General features: G+C 35.5%; 1 protein-coding gene across 1 annotated transcript; it reads right to left on the bottom strand.

Moving 5' to 3' along the window:
- Nucleotides 1–4,134: 4,134 nt before the first annotated feature.
- LOC131039357 (homeobox-DDT domain protein RLT1) lies at nt 4,135–11,616 on the bottom strand. The gene is made up of 8 exons (XM_057972076.2): nt 10,124–11,616; nt 7,533–7,637; nt 6,715–7,365; nt 6,456–6,538; nt 5,381–5,953; nt 5,114–5,206; nt 4,836–4,939; nt 4,135–4,574 (listed from the first exon to the last, which is right to left on the bottom strand). Exons 2-8 carry the CDS (start codon nt 7,624–7,626, stop codon nt 4,505–4,507), a joined length of 1,668 nt encoding a protein of 555 aa, XP_057828059.2. The 5' UTR covers nt 7,627–7,637; nt 10,124–11,616; the 3' UTR covers nt 4,135–4,504.
- Between the last annotated feature and the right edge of the window lie 2,193 nt (nt 11,617–13,809).

Below are 13,809 nucleotides of genomic sequence, written 5' to 3'. Positions count from 1 at the left end.
TCTAAACCATTACAATGGATACCCATACCTCTACATCATGTTTTCCATCATCCTCATACCTAAAAATTTCTTCAATCACTTTTCTTATGTAACCAAAAAATATGGGGAACCACATTCCTATTATTTGCAGCTCTCTTAGTTATTAATGAAATCTATAAAAGGTCGGAGAGTAGGTGGGCAAGTAGATGAAGGTAGTTAGGAAAGATCTTTTAATTGATGGTGGGTAGTTAAGAGCGTATCATAGTGCCATTATGCTTGGAACAACAAACATATTTTAATTATTTTTAACACAAATACATGATCCTATGTATGGATTTTACTTTTTTGCATATTAGGCATATTGCATTCATCTTTGCTTCATTGGCCTTTAAATGGTTGTTTACACAATAAGTGAGAACTAGAACCATGTTGGTACCATGGAGGTAATTCCAAAACCATGACATGCTACCGAAAACTACTACCTTCTCCCATTTCAAACTATGTTGTTTGTTTCTTATTTTTTAGATTTTGTCTACCTAGTTAGATTGTCTGATTGTTTTGAATTTAAGAGCCTCATCAAGAACTCGCAGTTCAAAAGGAACCATGTCATGAGCATTGGTACTATCAAGAACCATTTATATTTTCCATCCCCAAGGACTAATGGTAACTCTATGAAATTACAAAAATTTATCATTAAATCTCCACCAAAACTAACTGCCTTTTATTGCTTTGCCAAATGAATAATTGGAACTTAGAAACTTGGTGGAGGTTGGTCCTAAGGAAAGCTCCTACATATTTCTTTACATTCTTCTATCCAATATCAAATTTTTTGTCCATGTAGGGAACATGAACACTCCCCAACATACACATATGCTTTGCTTTGTCTTTGCTTTAGCTTGTTGGTGGATTATGTTGGGAACCTTAGACATTTCCATAACCAAATTAAAAATAATTCAACACATGGCATAGTGTCATCCTTTATCAGGTCATCGAGCCATTGAGTGACCCTTGATAAGCATACAAATGGGTCAAAGAAGATGATACCTCGATACCCCAAACAACATAATATTTTTATTTCTAATAAATATTGGGAGAAGAGGTGATGAATTACCACCATGGTGCCCTCACAAAACACTTAAAATATCTTCACTATCAAACTTCATCCATTAGAGATGCCTCATCAAACATCCTCCAAAGCATTAGACTTGGTGATTCCCTAGTAATCTAGATGGGAACATGAAGGACTCTAATAGTCTATAAAATACATGTATGCTTCACTATAACACTAAATTCCTTTTGACATTAAAAATGGAATGAGAGCAAGGAATGATTTAAAAGTTTGACAAATCAAACACAAAATATTTGGAGAACAACGGATTCAAAATTGGGGAATCAAATAAACAATGAAAAAAGTACCAAAGTAAGCAAACCCTCCAACATCAACAAAAGGACTTAAGAATTTTTTTTGAAGTGTTCAAGATGAGGTTTCCAAATAAAAAGAAATGCATTCAAGTATAAAAACCATTGAAACCTTAAAACTTTGATAAAAGGAAAAAACAAGGAACACATCAAATAAAGCTTGACATATTTATATGGGGTTTTGCACTTCATGACACTCAAGAGGCCCATCTATGATTTCTCAAATTGCTTATCATCTTACGATACTTATTGAAAATATTTGTAAAAAACAGATATATAGCTGACCACTTTGAGGGGGTGACCTCCAATAATCAAATTATAATATATGAATTCAATATTTGATGATATGATGATATGGGAGAGTTTTTTTCCTAATTTATATTCTTAATTATGTATGGACACACCCCTTCATCCTAATTAAGAGTTATTAGTGTATTAACTAATATTTATGTTAGGGTTAAGCATGCCACAAATGCTTATCTTTATTATATTTAGGAATGTGTATTATATACTTAGTAATATGTCATATTAGGATCATAATGTTTCCTTCCTTTTTAGAAAAGCATTGCCCTCAGTGCTTAGCGACTCGAAGATATTTGGTATGAATCATTCATTATTCCATGTTGCATACCCCTTCATCCTAATTAAGAGGGAATAGTGTAATAACTAATATTTATTTTAGGGTTAAGCATGTTAGAAGTGCGTATCCTTATTATACTTAGGAATATATCATATTAGGATCATAACATTCCCTTCCCATTCAAAAAAGCATTGCCCTCAATGCTTAGCAACTCTAAAATATTTTGTATGAATCATTCATCATCCCATATTACCAACTCTTAAATATTTTTTATGAATCATACATCATTCCATGTTTTCAATGTATGTTAGATAAGTGTTGACAAGCTTCATGATGCAAGATGTGAAAGATGCCAAAATTGTGGGATCCTTGTATAAATTTGACAAAGTAGACAAGGACAAAAGAGGTAGATTCTACAAAATATCAAAGGTTAGTGGGAAGTTTGTAGTGTCTTACACATACTCAAGCTGATATTTCTTTCGTTGTTGGATTGGTTGCCAAGTTTATGCAAAAAGCACATAGTAGTCACATAAAAGCTATGAAGTGCATCTTGAGATATGTGAAGGTAGTCTAGATTTTATACTTAAGTTTGAGGAGGAAGTAAATGCAATCTGCATAGCTACACAAATTTAAATTACAAGTTATGTTTCCATATGTTTGCCAAGATGTGGGAAGTGTTCCAAAATCAATAGAAAATATGGTACACTACAATGTGATTGAGAGAAAAGTTAGATCACTTGAATGTGCCCAAAATTGTGCTTATGGTTTGTTGTGACAATCAAAGTGTTATTCAAATTGTCAAGAATTTGGTGTTCCTTGCAAGAACTAGGCCTATTGAGATCAAATACCACAATATTTGTGATTTTTCAAAGGTCCAAAATGTTTTGATTGATTATGTTTGGTTAGAAGATCAAATGGTGGATATCTTCACAAAATCATTGATGGAGAGCAAATTCATCCAATTTTAACAATATTTGTATCAAAGAATTTATCATAAAAGAAAGATTATCATAAAAGAAAGATTGTCATGATGACATTATTTTTCTTATCTAAACATACTAGTTTATATCCTTTAATTTCAACTAAAAAAGATGTCCAAAAAAATTTTAACATTCCTTTATTAACATTTCATTATAATTGTACTTTATTATACTTTAATACCTATAATTGTAGGTTGTTCTAATAGCTCCTTAATGCCTATGCTTGAATGTCATCACCTAGCTGGTGGTGTTTACTCTAACAAAACTATACCTTGGTTGGATATTTTTTTAACTTACCAAAATCTTTTAAGTGTTTCAAATGATTGAAGATATAGTCTTTTAGTGGTAAGGCATAAACAATACAAACTCGATGAGAAGAATTAACATCAGGTACACCAAATGTTGAAAAGAATTGATCCTCTCCTAAATATTTAGTCTATTTGATATTTTGCTGCCTACAATTCATCATAAATCAAGACCCCATCAGATGAGTCTTGTTACCTCTTGTGATTTGCAAACAAAAAGATCAAAATGTATAAATATTATAAATAGAGAATTTTCTCTCTAAAAACTTCCCTGGATTAATTGGTCAGAATCTAAAAACTCTAAATGATTGACACATAGCAGAAAAAACCCTTAATCTGGTGGGAAAATTTCAACCCCATGCTAAATGCACTCGCTCAAGTCTACAAACTAAAGAGTAAGAGCTCCAACTAGTCAAGAGACTCTCATGAGTCTTCCTGCTCCATACAAAAGGAGCATGAAGCTCTCCATGGGACCACAGCCTAAGACCAAATCTGAACCTTCAAAAAGTTAATTGTTCAACTTCCCTTCAGGCAGGACTTTCCTCAAAATGTAATTTCTAATCTAATATCCATTTGTTTAAAAATGAAAAACAAAATTTTGAAATAGTTAGGATCATTAGAGAATACAAGCTTTGTGTTCCCAACTTCCCTGCAAGCTACAATAAGGAAAATGTCAAATCTATTAAAATATTCACGAAATTATTTCAATTTTCCTATCAGATAGCCTATCTAACTACTCTGTGGGTTTAAGTTTGATTGATTTTAATAGGAATAAATCGTCATGTATTATTTTGTATATTTACTTTAAAAAATCCTTTGAATTAAGATTAGCACTGATGCGCTTTCCTCCAAGCACCACTGTACAAAACAGTTAAGAAATTGCCTTCTTTTTACTGATGATTGACAAATATTACAGAATTTACTAATTGCTCCGTAAGCAACTAGCCAAAGCCACCAACCAGCAAAAAGATACTATACATACGATTTTGTAGGTTTGGAATTTCATTTACAAAAATTTTGATCATCTGGGTTCAAAGATTTTTCGGTAAGCCAATATCTTGTTATAACCGGCTGGTGAGAAATTTGTTGGCCTCGTGTGGATGGCCAGGATAACAGGCTATTGCAGCTTTAACTCTAGCAGCAACACTCCATGATTTAAGTTATTTTTAAGAAAATCAATCATGTTACAATTTGTAGCTGCTTGCACTATTTTACAAGAAATTTCATTTTTCTGCTCTAAATTACTCCATAGATGAGCTGGAATCTGCCGCATCATCCTCGCTGAAACTGGTAGGCATTTCACCAGCATGCCTGGAGCAGCACAACCAAAACATCACCATTAGTTAAAATACACGTTTGCTCAGATGAGACAAAGTAATTTACCGAAAGGATGCTACCTTCTGCTTGTCAGCAGCAGAATATATAGACATACTATTTTTACTTTTGAATAAAAATCATAACAATGACAAGTGACAACAATCTTGTAGTTTGCCTCGATCTAAACCTAGCCACAAGCAACTACCAACCAAAATTTGAATCTCTAACCCACTATTCATTGGCTCTTTCACTAACCCTTTTGTTTGATTCTTTAGCATTGACATTTTTTCAGCAGCTGCTTGGCACTTGGCATCCTCTCTCTGCCTCTTATTTTCCTCCATCTGTTTTTCTCTTTCAATCTGGTTGTGTAAAATAGGATGAGCATTCACAAATAAAAGTTCCAATAAAGAAATTAAATCATATAACTAATGAACATGGAATATGCTAAGTTCATTTCTTAAACTTGCTTTCTACTACAAACAGGTATTACAGGGCCCAACTATACGGCTATCTAAAATGTACTCACTACTCACCCTCTTCTCCTCCTTCTGAATTAATTTTTGTTTTGCTTTCAGTGCACGTTCCTGTTCTCTCTGGATTCTTCTTTCTTCCCGGACCCTTTCTTTCTACAATTGATACCGAAAATTAAATCCATGTTAAATCATCAAATTTCACTCTATAAAACAAATCTAAATCTCTTGGGCAGTGATAAATATTTTAACTTAGAAGACAATTATCTATACATAAAGGAATGTTTAAATACAAATGAGCCACCTATGATATAATGCTGATTGGCATACCTTAGTCATCTTTTTTGTCTGTGCTTTGTCTTCTACTTGAGATGACGGTAAAACACCACATTGCACTAGGGGAGTCACAGCTTTAACAATTCCATTTACTCCAGATACATTATAATATGGATCAATGCCATTATGTGGATGAGAGATAGGCATTTCCTTGCCCGTGGTTCCAGTTTTCCCAGGCATATTCCCATTCTTACTGCCATACAAAAGTGGCATATATGTTTCACTGCTTGGCCTTAATAATTTATCTTGTTTGTGACGAGACGAAAAGCTTTTTGTAGCAAATCCTGAAGATGGAGATTCACCAGGAGAATCTTCATCCATCTGCATTGAAGAATTCAAGTCAGGGACATGAAAGCTATCACCTCCCTGTATATTACTACTTACAGGCCTCCAAGTAGATTTGCCATTTATTGATTCATTTTTAGATAAGAGAGTCCGTTCAAAGTTTGGTGATAATCGCTCAAACTTTGGAGATGCACGTTCAAATTTAAGACCAGATGGTATGGAGGTGTAGCCTGGCCTCACTCCTGGTGGACAGGGAACATGGAACCTATGTGAACTGAAAACCTGCAAAACCGAGTCAAAGATATATTTAATTTACCAGAATCACTGACAACTTTGGGAGGTAAAGCAAAACTATTGCTAGATTTGCTATCAACTCAAGTATCAAAATATTGGGAAGAAGATGATAAAGACTGCCCTTTTCTAATCTTTCAACTGAATGACAATATTCAGATCATAATTTAAGATTCTCTTATAAATGCATTCCTCATGAAAGAAATTACTTAATTACTAAGCTCAGCCATACCAGGCCTCAAAATCATTAATTCAATCCTAGTGTCTGCATCCATTCCTAGTCAATTACTCATCCATGTCACTTGAATGACAAAAAAAATGAGATTTATCTCTTAGATCATGTTAAGCCTAGGCTTATTTGTATTTGAGCTAGTCATAGCAATCAGTTATTCTTTTCTTTTAAACTTGTTTCAATAGTTTGCCCCTATTTGACTTCACCCGTCTACCACACCTCTCTTTTAAAAATTGTACTTCGCAGCAATCCTTAACTTACTTTGCTTGCTTCTTGTTCCTTCACAATATTTGACGTTCTGTGGAGATTGTTGAGAGCATTAGTTTTGCCATTGTAGTAAGGCTCTGTTCATAAAAAGGAACCAGCAAGTGAGTGAGCATTACAAACTCTAGCAATTTCAAAGAAAATGAGTTGTCAATATGGCTCATTAATGGAAAGAAATTCACAGCATGCACTAAACCACTTTCGCATACAACTATCAGAAATTAATGTTGAAGACAATATTAGGAAAGACAATTACCCATTGGAGCATCAAAGGCACCAGGAGGAATGGGGTGAAACTCCACACTGAGAGGTGGGCCATCTTCTCTGTATTCCTCACCCAATTGTTTCTTAACAGCAGTAACAGCCTCATGTTCATAATTTTCTTGTAAATGTGGGTCCATATGAAAATCCTCGTTTTTCTTCCTCTTAGCTTCCATTTCACGACGGTTGCCATTCTGTGACAAAGATCTCGGTGCCCCAATTTCAGTAGGATTTCCACTGTGCAATGAGGATCTCTCTTGTGATGCTGAACTACTTCCTGCAAAAGTGTCTTCAATATTATCATGATTTACTGTAAATAAATCCTGGTCTCTAAGCTCTGATGCCAGGACAGCAGCAGGATAATCCGTAGCATTCATGGCCTGTGGATTTCCTGGTTGCTTGGACGCCAAATAGCTCTGATGCTCAACCTTTTTCCCACTGCTACCGGAATCCTGTTTAACTCCATTAGGATAATCTTGTACAAAGCCATTCTGTGGATCTTGTTTTCCATTGTCAGAAGCTTCTTCCTTCATAAGTCTTTTATCCTTTAACCTTCTATGACAGAACCATCCCTGTACCTGCTTCTCAGATAATCCCAACTGTATAGATAGTTGTGTTTTCATAGCTTCTGAAGGGTACTTATGTTCTGCGATGTAAATTGAAAATCAGTATACAGAAGACAAGCCACAAAGACAAATTTATCTGAAATGTTTACTAAAGCTGTAAACATCAATATTTCAACTTTCCATATCCAGCCTGGAAAAATACAACTGAAATAAGCTTCAAAAGTTCGGAAGTCCAAAATGAAGTTACCTGCATAGAAATTCTCTAAACCCTCAACCTGGAATGGAGTCTTCAATCTTCTTTTCTTGTTCTCTGGAGATATTTTATCCTCCTCAGACTCCATTCTTTGTCAATCTGAAAATATGTTAAATAAAAGATAAATATGAGGCAATAATATGCAATTATTATGCCAAGCTCTTTTTAGAATGTTAAAGCATTTCAAATCATTAAAGCAAAATGCAGCACTTTCCAAAAGTGGTTCTCATTATATATAGAGAGAGGGGGGGTATCTGCAACAGTCAATGCATGTCACAGATTTGTAATATTCGTGCCTGAATTGTTTTGAACCACAGTAAATAAAGAAAATCCAAAAAAAATGGTTGAAAGTTCAACAAAAATAAAGGCTTCTCACAGGGCAACACAGATTCAATCTCAGAGTAAAGGCTGTCTCATAACAGGATAAAACAATAAACGATTGCAAAATAACAGAAGTTGAAAAGCTTGCAAAAGTAGTTTATGTTCTACCATTTGCTTGTCTCTGAAGAAAAACTCCAGAATAAAAATTCTCACCAGTAATAAAAATTCTCACCAGTTAAGCAGACATCTAGCACATTCATCACTCTGTTACACTAAATTTATTCTAAAGGTCCAGAAAAGGGTATAAAACCAGACCAGATAGGATATTCTTTCAATCAAGAAAAGAAAGTTCCAACAAATAGCTAGACATGTACCCTGATAATCACAACAGCCAACATGCACACAGAAATATTTTATTGCTCGAGGGATAGACTCTGGAACAAAATTGTTGATAATTATTAACCAGTAAACAACTAGTTACTAGACACATTCAAAATTTATAAAACTCCTTGATTCCATAAAGGAAGCATCCAACCAGACCCGCAAGAAGGCACTACTGAACAAAGTGATCACCTACAGAAAGGAAAATTAACTTCTATCTCATATTATAATCCACTATTGATATGAAAAACAGGAACCAAAAACATTGGACAAAAACTTGGAACAAATGGAGTTGCAAAAAGTGCAAGGACCCTGTGACAAGAAGACTCAAATTGTAAGGCCAGCACAGAAGTAATGCATTGAAACTCTAATCTCTCTTTAAGGTTAAAGAAGAAAAAAAAAGTTTCAACTCTAGATTAAAAAGTTCTTGTAGCTAGCTAACACTAAATTCCTCTCCTAATTTCTCAATAAGAAACATATAACTAGGCTGATAGAAAAGAAGATCTCGCTTTGTAGCATATTATTATACATAGTCGTCATCAAAGGCAAGACTGAAAAATTTGCACACATAAATTTTATTGAAAAAATAAAGAAAATACAAAAAAACATCAAAGAAATAATCCCAAAAATCTCAAACAGTGATACATGCAAAAGATGTTGACTTCCAATTTAATCTCTACTTGTGGCTTGAAAAAATCTGGAACAAAGATTCTTCAAATTACCAAACACAATCAAAGGTTTTTAAACACCAAATTCATCTCAAATTAACTCTGAAGGTGCATACATTGGGACTGAAGAGGAGGCTCTTACCCAAAATTATGGTCCTGGCTGAAAATTAAATGATACTTCTGACATAGCTAGGCTAATAAAAAGCATGACCAGAAGAGCACGCCCACTAAGAATTTTGCATAGAGTTAGAGCGAATCTTACTAAAGCACAAAGTCATACACCAAAATAATAGGAAAATTATGGTATTATCAGCAATTATTAATACTGTAAGAAAAACAAGAATAACATTCACAGCGATAAAAATTGAAGAAACTGAAAAAAACATACGAACAGAAATCTCAAACCATGAAACGGTCCTTACTACTTAATGAATACACAATCTAATCTACGCATGCAATTAGGAGAAATTCTGAAACAGAACCTCTGGAAGGTATCCAGTAGAGTCTTCCACAATATTTTGAAAGAACAAATTCACAATCAGAGTCGCTGAAATGAAGCATTCTGCAAGGCTTAGGAAAAGGGTAATAAATTGTAGCAAATTACCAGAGATAATTGGCCTAAGAAACAAAGGCCACAAGAACACGTGAGCACACATAAAGTTTCCTCAGCAAACTTTGGAAAAGAAACACAACGAACAAAGAGTCATACACTATCTGAAGATTTAGAAAAAATTTACAATCGAAGTAAACCAAATGACGCATAAAGCCAGACTTAGGAGGCTAAAAAAATTCAAGCAAATTACTACGACATGGTTGCAATAAGAAACAAAGGCCAAAAGATCATACCTGCACACATTAAGTTTGAACAAATACAATGAACAAAGCGCAAAAGGAAGGACCATCTGAAAGAAAGAACAACAAAACCTAGCAATATGCAACAAGCAAATACAAAAAGATTCAAACATCGAAGATCTCTTCCTTGCAGACTCAGTTCCCTCACAATTCTTGAAGACAAAAGATCCACGCAAAAACCGTTAAATAGGTCAATTCAAACACAATTTCCATGCAAACGGCACAACTCCAGAAATAATTCAAACAGAGCTTTGCATCCACCCAGCAGATGTAAAATCCTTAAGCCTTAATAGGCGAAAACGCTATCCTGTTCCAAATAAAAACAGGCTTCGAAAAGTCCAGGACTATAACTATAGAACGCACCTGAAAACAATAGATCCCTGCGTGGCGAGTCAGATTCTCTACCCCTCTCTTTTGCACAAAAACAAGGCCCCGGATCTGCAGGTACAGTATACAAAAGAGCGACAACCTTCAGAGTTAAAGACGCAAAGCAGAGAACGCGCGTCAAAATCCTTCTTCCAAACCCTCACATCACATCTATTCCGTTCTCTGAACCACAGCAGTCACCGGATCTGAAGGCGTCCACGGAAAACAGATCTCAACGAACTTCGCCACAAGATCAAAAAATTACCCCTCAGTCGATTCTTCAAACCCTAAAGAAATCAAAACAAGCCCCGGAACAGCCACAGCGCACCGGCCAACATGCAGAGCAAACAATAAGAAGCCCTAAAGCCAAATAACGCAAGGCGTAGAGGCGAAGAGAGGCGTGGATCAGAAGACGCACGGTAGTGGGCGTCTGTTATGATGGCGTATTAAATACCTTTCTTTGACAGGAACCAGAAGCGATATAAATAAAAAAGCACCCAACCCACCCTCATGCGTTTTAACAGATTAAAGATGAGGGCGATTCGATTTAGAAACAAGACGCCCAGGGCACGAAACCCGCCCTGGCCAAATAGTATAGATAGCTTGTCTCAAGCAAGCATAATTTTCTTGTTTCTCACCCCCACCCTCTTCTCGCTTTTGGTTGCATGAAACTTATTATCATCACATCACAACAACAACAACAATAACTCAGTTGTAGTTGTTGTTGTTGATGATGTAGTGGTGGTGATGGAGGAGGTGGAGGAAGTAGAGGTATTACTACTACTAGTAGCGCTAACAACACAAAGTCCATCATATCATATCAAGCATTCCTATCCTGCTGCTGGTTGGCTGACTGGCTGACTGCTACCACCAATTCTATTTTCCGCCAAATTTGTATTCTATTTTTCTAATCTAGTCTTTAATCTATTCTACGGTAAACTAACAAGCCCAACCCCAATGTTTTTGTTTTGTTTTCTCAGCACCAGTGCATAGGCCTACATGCAAGATGCATGCATGAATATGAATATGAATGAATGAATGATGAAATATTCCGCAAGCTACCAAAGAAGAGTCAAAGTAAGCATAATCATCCGTGGCACCAGAAACAGCCTTTGCAGCGGTTCGATTATTATTATTACTACTCCGAGTTACATAAATTTAACGGGATTTACGAGATCAAACAAGCTTATTTATATATATTTATTCCTTCCGACTAGTTAGGTATCATTCCTTTTAGGTATTTTCCCCCTTTTTTCCTTGTCTGTGTCTTTCTTTGTTCCGCAATTTCAGATGTGAAGCTTTAATTGTTTTTCTCCGCAATAAAACCCCAACCCCACCTTAAATGCTTGCTTCGCTGCTACTCGCCCGCGTGTGTATTATAAATTTAGTGCCGTGCCCTATAAATTTTCCTAAATTATCACTAGCCCTGCCTGCCCCGAATAGGTCTACCGTCTATGAGGGGTTTGTTTGATTTTTTATTTTAACGAAAGAAAGAAAAGGGCATTTCTGATAAATATTGGTACAGGGTACAGAGACTTGCTGTTTTCGCTCTGTACTCTAGCTCCCTGTTTCTTCCGCAGGTGGGTCCCCCTTCTGATTGGGGCCCTAAACCATGAGGGAGCCCAGAATCCATCCAGTTGCCCTTCTGACGTTGATGTATGGAGAAAAGTCACGGCATTTGTTTTTTAGGCCTTCTTTGTGTGATTCAGCCACAGATTTGGGCAGACCCCTTTTACCCACTCAAATCTTCCAAGCTTAGTATTTTACATACTTGGATTTTGTGCAAAGATACGCAAACTGTATTTAATGCGACGAGACCTATGAATTCTCGCCTGCCTCACCTCACCTCACCTCACCCAGGTAACTGCTGTGCGGGTATCTTGTGATGATGTAGGTACCCTATTTCCATTTTCCTTCCTTCTCCCTCCCTCCATCCATTTTCCACTGTTACTGTGTAAGGGATCTAAGAATTCACTGACGTCATTCACGCTTCCAAACATGGGTTCTTTGACGATGACAACAAAGCATTGGTTACGGTGTATTCCGTCAAATCCATTGAAGATGCCAAACAAGTTTTACAAGCAAAGAAAAATAAAATGAATCATTAGACATGGAAGCAGGAGTTAACTTCAAAGCAAGTTTCGAATTGACAGCAACTTTTCGACAAAGAATTCTACCATTTAGTGAGGACCTCCTGCTCACTGTGCTCATTGTACCACTTTTCATTCATGGGTTCTAACATTTCTTTCAATTGTACTGCTTTTCTACCATTTCTTTCAATTGTCTCTGTCCTTATGGTTGGCCTGCTTCTACCAAAGTTATAGTAGATAAAGCTAGCTCTGCATAATTTATTGAAAGCATATGCTTCTTTACTAAATTTATTAATGGGGAATAAAAACTAGTTGGCTTGATAGGTGATGTATTAGTATTTTAATTAAGAGTTATATGGAGAATAAGAGAAACAATTGATTTGTTTAAATTATTTCTAATATAAGAAGCTATCTATTATTTGATATCTATTTTCTTTTAAATCATTATATGATTTTTTTAATGAACAATGTATTTGTATATGAAAATATGATAACAATTCATTTAAGAGAGTGGAATGGAATCATATTTTTAAAAGTCAATGTCAAAATATAACAATAAACAAAAGTAGGCACACCACTAAGAAGCACCAAGATGAATTAGTATAAACATAGGTTTTCTATATTATATGAAAATTATTTTATTTGATTATGTTTTTTTTGTTTGGTTAAGTTATATATTTAGAATACAAATATAACATGTGTTGTAAAATGGATTTTAGTTCATAAATGAGGTTGAATAGCACACAAAAAGTTTGTTGAGGATCAAGCTTTGTTGAGTGCAAGGCTATTGAAACTTCAAAGAGGTGAAATTGAGATTATGCCATAAGTGACTTTGGCAGATTAGATACCACTTAATCATTGGCTCTTTATGAAAAGAGGTTAGTTATGCATTCATACTTTTGCTCTCCATATCAGTAATTTGCAAAAACAATTGAAGGTTGTTATAAGACCTTGATTGTAATAACCCACTTAACTTAATCCAAAAACTCAACTATTTTTTTTAATATATAAAAATATTGATTTCTTATTCTTACTTATTCTTATTTATTTTTTATTAAATCACATACTTAGGTACATCTATCCAAACGAGATAGGCATCCATCCAACCGGGATGGGCATCTAACCATACGGGTTAGGCATCTACCCATACGGGACTAGGCATCTAACCATACGGGTTAGGCATCTAACCATACGGGATAGGCATTTGTCCATATGGGACAGGAGGTTTCATCTATCCAATCCAAGATAGGCATCTACCCAAACGGGGTAGGCATCTATTCATAAGAATAGGATATGCTCTGGCCAGAGACTTTAGACTCATCGGGACCATCTGGGTCCTGAGCCACTCTCTAAAGACTACACTCCCCTACTAGGAGTGCACCGAGGTCACCATCCTTAGGAGTATTAAAATAATTACATAAACAAGCTTGAGTTCTGCCTCGGAATTCGACCTAAAGCCTCGGGAAGTCAAGTGAATCCATACGAGATTCCTTCTGAGTATGCGTTGAATTAATTTTAATCTTTCAATTAGTATTGCACCATTTGATTAAAAGACCAAGGAGCTTCAAGAACCAACTACTCACCCATAACCAA

This window comes from Cryptomeria japonica, chromosome 10 (assembly GCF_030272615.1).
Source record: "Cryptomeria japonica chromosome 10, Sugi_1.0, whole genome shotgun sequence".
Lineage (NCBI taxonomy): Eukaryota > Viridiplantae > Streptophyta > Pinopsida > Cupressales > Cupressaceae > Cryptomeria > Cryptomeria japonica.
This window is presented reverse-complemented; position numbering and strand designations above follow the sequence as displayed.